The following is a 5,000-nucleotide window of genomic DNA, read 5'->3' as shown; positions in this document are numbered from 1 at the left end:
CCCCTGACTGCCTGCGTCGTCCTACCACCGCCCCAGCGCCACCTCTCTCCAACACAATTTCGCAACGCAACAAAAATTCGCACCTCGTCTGCAATCTGGCTGAACGTCTTCCCACTCTTCTCCTTGGCGGTAATCAGCCGCTGCACCTTGGCCTGCGGCAAGCAAGCGCGGGATGCCTGGATGCCTGGAATCAAACAAAGGTTTGATCCACAGATGGAAAGGGCCTCGCCGCAGGATGGGGACTGGGGCCCATGAGGCATGACGACATTCAGTGGGAGCCATCACAATTCTCAACGCAGCTGCTGGGACCTCGGAGGCACTTCCGTTTGCGCGCAGACGTCCGCATTTTGCTGTGATCACCAAGCAGGAGGCTGCCGCCGTCACTGGCTCCTGCGCCCGCCCCCGCACCTGTTTGTCATCGAACAGCGGCGGCAGCGCGGGGCGGCCGGCGGCAGCGGCGGGGCTTGCGGAAACACGGGTGCCCCCCAGCTGTGTGGCGGGGGAGGGGGGCGAGGCTGTATGAGAGGGGCTTTGATCGTGAAACACTGGAGGAGTCATGACAAGGGCTGATGACACGCAGAGTGACTGCCGAGTGAGTAGCGCTGTTTCTGCCCTCGACCACGATCCCAAGGTGCCACAGATTGCATAGGCGTCTGTGCGACATGGCTGTGCATTCGCCAGCCACAGCGGCGGCCCAAGCGTTCCCGGCCGGAGGCGTGCGGCGTGTGCCTCGTCAGATCATCACCGGGGTCATCGATGTGGGACGCGCCAACGCCGACGCCATCCGTACGCGGATGCCGCTGCACAGCAGGGGCCTGCGGATGCAGCAAGAGGCCCTACCCACCGGAGCCTGTGAGCCTGTTGCGGCCATACCTGCCGACATGGGCCCAAAGGGGTATGAAACCTTCTGAGATGCAGTGGAATGCAGGGATGAAGCACGGAAATTGCGGACTCATAAAACAAATCGTGCTGCAACAGAGAGTCTTGAAGCCGGTGATGTAGGAAGTCTGATCCGACAGTTGCTGTCCGGATTTCGTGTCAGCATTGCAATGCAGATGCCTTCGTCATCGCCGGTGTCACGTGCAAAGCACTCTAACGACAGCCCATACTATGATAAAATTGCACACAAATGCTCTCTTACCCGCGTGCGAAATGAGCCACGCTCGAGCGCACGTGCGTGCATACGGTTACCTCTGGTGGCAGCATACATCATATAAGGCAAGCGCGACGCACTTGTCAGGGCTAACCGCTCGAGGTTGTATGCTCCCTTACTGCTGCAGTGCACCGGCTGGCCCGATGCGCGTCACCCGGTGCACCGGCTGGCCCGATGCACGTCACCCGGAGGACATCACCGACCAACAGGTCTGAGACCACAGTCCTCGCATCCGCGTCGCTCGCACACCACCGAGCATTCGTTTTAGACCGGTATAGAAGTAAGCCTGAACTACCTTGGTTTTGTAGTCGGCCGTCACCCTCTCACAGGGCCAATATGGCAAGCTAAAGCAAGTCGATGTCAGTCTGCCACCAACGCACGGGCACACCCAGGGTGACCGTGACGCGCGGGTGACTCCATTTGCACACATGCCCCCTCAGCACCTGGGGCCAGGTCGATCGCACTGAAGCACCACCAAAAGTGAGACATGTGTGAATTATATTTACAGGTATGCGACAAGAAAGGGTGCAAAGTCCATCAACCCAAAAGGGCTTGCGTCTGGGATAGACGTATGCTGGCTGGCCATCCGCCCTCAAAACTATACATGTACATTGCGGACGGGTGGCAGGTGATATGTCTGAAAGATTCTGTGTTGCCCACGCCGCCAGCGCACTGCCACAAACGCCAGCGCTTGAAATCGTGCCGCAAAAAAGAATGCTCTCCTGCAACGCGTGCCGCGCGCTCTGCTCATCTTGTCATTGATTCTCCTTCCCAGGAATGCAGCGCATGGAACCACTATGATCCTCAAGCGGGTATCAAATGGGTTGTCTGCCAAGTGGTGCTCGGCAGAAGGGGAGGCAGCAATCGCGCATGCTGGCGCGCTGTGAAAGCATTGTGCGGTTGCGGGCGCACAATCGAGCGGCCCTGCTGCTTGTGCTGCTGTGGGTGCACGCACAGGCGCGTTGAATGCTGCAGCAGTGCTTGGGACACCGCCGCCCTGAACTCACGCTCGCACATCAAAGAGGCCAAGCTGTTTGCAGGTGAGGGGCTTGGCGGCGAGGGGCCCTTCTTAAAACAAAAGTGATTGTGACTGGCGCGGCATCCCCGTCGACCGCGCGCTAGATACGTAGCTAATGTACACAATGGTGGGCGGCTCGCGCGCGGTCCGGCGGCGCGGGCCGGCTTGGAACGAGCTGAGGCGACATTGCAAGTCAGAGTCCTGGGTACTCAGAAGCTGGCTGCTTACCGCCTGCGACCAATACAATGTGTGTCGAGGTTGTGAGCAGCCAGCCAGGCACACAGCAGCTGAAGGCTGTTTGCAGGGGCAAAGTGCATTTCACGGGGACTGCACAACATACAGCGGGTGCCAGGCCCCGGGTCAGCCGCCGACAGGGGGTGAACAATTGTCCGTGTGGCAATGCAGGCGGCCACAAGCCCCCCTCATGCCATGGTTCCAAGCAAATGGGCATGTGTGGGGCACATGACCCCACCAGAGGCAGCCGTGACACCAGCTCCTGGTGCGGGCCAGCACACAGCTGCGACTGGCAGATGCGCCCGGGGAGTGTGCGGCCTCCGCGGCCCCAACAACGGATGGGCATGATGTCATCATGACGTCATTGCGGCGTCACTACACCCCGCAGTCCTCGTCGCTGCTCTCGTCGGCGGTGGGCAGGGCCCTGTATGCCGGTGACCCGGGGCCCGCGCTGGCGGTTGACAGGGTGACCACCTGGACCCGCTCCAGTATGAACTTCCTCTCCTTGTACTTCTGGCTGGCCTCGTGCGCCTCCTCCTGAAGTTCACAGCGTGAAGAGTGCGGTCGGCTTTGGGGTTTCAGGGGCGGCTGAGTGGGGAGTCTGGGGCGCAGTGGGCCTTCGTGGCTGATCAGCGAGACACGCATCTGCAGCGGGCTTGGCTGCAGCGTGCGCAGCAGGTGTGGCTGGGTTCGTACGTGCGCAGTGTGGCATATCAGTCGGTCTGGTTGCAGGAATTCAGCCCGACGAGCAGTGACTCACGTATTTCCATCCAAGCGGCTGGAGGCAGCGGCTGCACGCAATGTCCCTGGAATTGCACAAGTAGTGGTGGCTCGCTCAGAAAGGTGCGCTTCGGAGCTGGGCACACATGTGCAGTGCAAGTGCTACCCTGAAGCCCAGATTTAAAGCCAGACACACCTGTAACATCTGCCGCAATCTACCCCCAGGCCCTCAGAGCTGCCACACCTGCGCCACAATCGAGCCACCTCAACGCATGGCCCCTGGCGGCTCCCGCAGCGGCCAGCAGGCCCCCCGGCCCCTCCCCCGCACTGACCTGACGATGTGCATGCCCGTAGTCATCAACCGCTCCTCCAGGGGGCCAGCCACCACGTTGACCACGTCGTCAAAAAGGTAGGCGCGGCCGAGCTTTGAATGGAACTGCCTGTTTTGTGGGTGGGGCAAAGTTTTGTAACCGTTTTTGAAACGCACAGATGGGACCGGCTTGTCCCAAAAGGCAAACACCAAAACACGCTGCGGATGTGTGGGGAGCCCGCCGAGGATGCACGTGCGCGCCTGCCCGTGTGCGCGCGTCGCAAAGCGCCAAACCGCGCGCCGCCTTGATCGCCACTGCACCGCACCTGGACACCAGCACCGTCTGCTTTGCGATGTGCTGCCTGCAGGCGCCGCAGCAGTAGATCCTGCCCTCAAGATACTCTGTGAACAGGCGGCCCATCGCTCACGCGGCGCCCTCGCTGCTACAGATGGCCGTGCCTGGCGGCGGCTCGGCGGCCCGCCGCGGCTGCGGCTCGGCGCGGCGGCCGAGAAGGGCTTGTGGCGCGAGCGCGTGCGCTGGGTCGCGCGGGCGGCACGCCCTGGCGCGTCTAGTCGGGTCAGGATGCTCTCTCTGCCACAAAGTGGCGAGAGTGCCAAGTGAGATGCTGCTCCAAACTTTGGCGAGCGAGCCTTGGGGCGGAGCGGTTGTCGCCTGATTGATGAAGCTCCTCGGGACGTGGGTGGTCGGGGCAGGCTGGTCGCGGGGCTGTCGAGGCGGCGGGGCTGCGGCGCGGCGTGGAGGGTTCATAAAGAAATCAATGGGATTCAGAATACGGCTGGGTTGGCAGAGCCTTGCTTTGAAAGGCAAAGCGGGCATGTCAGGGTTGCTGATTGTTCGCTGGGCGCGTTGACGGGGCGTGGCGCAGTTGCGCCGAGGTGAGCCTTCCCGGCGCGCGCCGCTGGATAGCTTCGACCAGATGTTTCATTCGGTCCAATTTGAGGTCCACATGCCCGACCCGAGGGCCCCGTGGCAAGTCGCAACCTGGGTCGCGCTTGGAGCGCTCGCCGTGCCCTGATGCCTACCTTGTGATTCCGAGAGTAACTGTAATTTTAAGGGCGTAATTTGCTGCGGCGCTTTCACGGTGACATGTCGGGTTACACGTGGTGATTTCTCGAGAGAGATCCAAACCAGTCGCTTCGTGGGCGCAAAAGGACTGCAATTGATCATATTACATCTCTGGCATCCGCCTAGCCAGTGAGCCTGAGCCACCCGGCACAGAGGCGACCGCGTGCGCAGTCCAACACGCGGGCCCCGTCCTCGACGCCGCAACTGCTGTCGGGGACGGCGTACACAGACGGCAGCCGGATCGCATGCAGCACCCCCGGCGTCAGCGCGCAGCCGCCGTCGTCCGCCAAGGAAAACTCCCAGCGGCCGCCGTCCTCGCCGCCAATCTGCAGGACCGGCGCCGCGGCCAGCCGCAGGGGGGGCCGCTTAGGGGTGCAGACCCACAGCCGCACCAACTGAAACACCCCCGCTGCCTCCTCGGCAGCCGCGGCACGGCCCGGCGGCGGCCACTGCAGCTGCAGCGGCCACTCCCCGAACG

At 62.2% G+C, this 5,000-nt stretch overlaps 3 protein-coding genes across 3 annotated transcripts in view; all 3 read right to left on the bottom strand.

Moving 5' to 3' along the window:
• Positions 1–871, bottom strand: part of MNEG_1522 (cyanate lyase) — a gene marked incomplete at both ends in the record, with an annotated part of 2,576 nt that extends 1,705 nt beyond the window's left edge. Inside the window, 3 exons of the mRNA XM_014049989.1 lie at positions 84–152; positions 409–489; positions 845–871. Coding sequence (XP_013905443.1) covers positions 84–152; positions 409–489; positions 845–871 — 177 coding nt within the window. The remainder of the gene's footprint in view (positions 1–83; positions 153–408; positions 490–844) is intronic.
• Positions 872–2,780: 1,909 nt separating this feature from the next.
• On the bottom strand, positions 2,781–3,856 carry MNEG_1521 (Protein yippee-like protein; the record flags this gene model as incomplete). Its single annotated transcript, XM_014049988.1, has 3 exons — positions 2,781–2,942; positions 3,454–3,565; positions 3,762–3,856. 3 exons carry the CDS (start codon positions 3,854–3,856, stop codon positions 2,781–2,783), a joined length of 369 nt encoding a protein of 122 aa, XP_013905442.1.
• Positions 3,857–4,644: 788 nt separating this feature from the next.
• MNEG_1520 (hypothetical protein) lies at positions 4,645–4,989 on the bottom strand (the record flags this gene model as incomplete). The annotated part of the gene is made up of 1 exon (XM_014049987.1): positions 4,645–4,989. A coding segment is annotated over one exon (345 nt), but the record flags the coding sequence as incomplete, so codon positions are not given.
• Between the last annotated feature and the right edge of the window lie 11 nt (positions 4,990–5,000).

This window comes from Monoraphidium neglectum, assembly GCF_000611645.1.
Source record: "Monoraphidium neglectum strain SAG 48.87 unplaced genomic scaffold scaffold00154, whole genome shotgun sequence".
Taxonomy (NCBI): Eukaryota; Viridiplantae; Chlorophyta; class Chlorophyceae; order Sphaeropleales; family Selenastraceae; genus Monoraphidium; species Monoraphidium neglectum.
The sequence above is the reverse complement of the archived record's forward strand: the minus strand, read 5'-3'. Positions and strand labels throughout refer to the sequence as shown.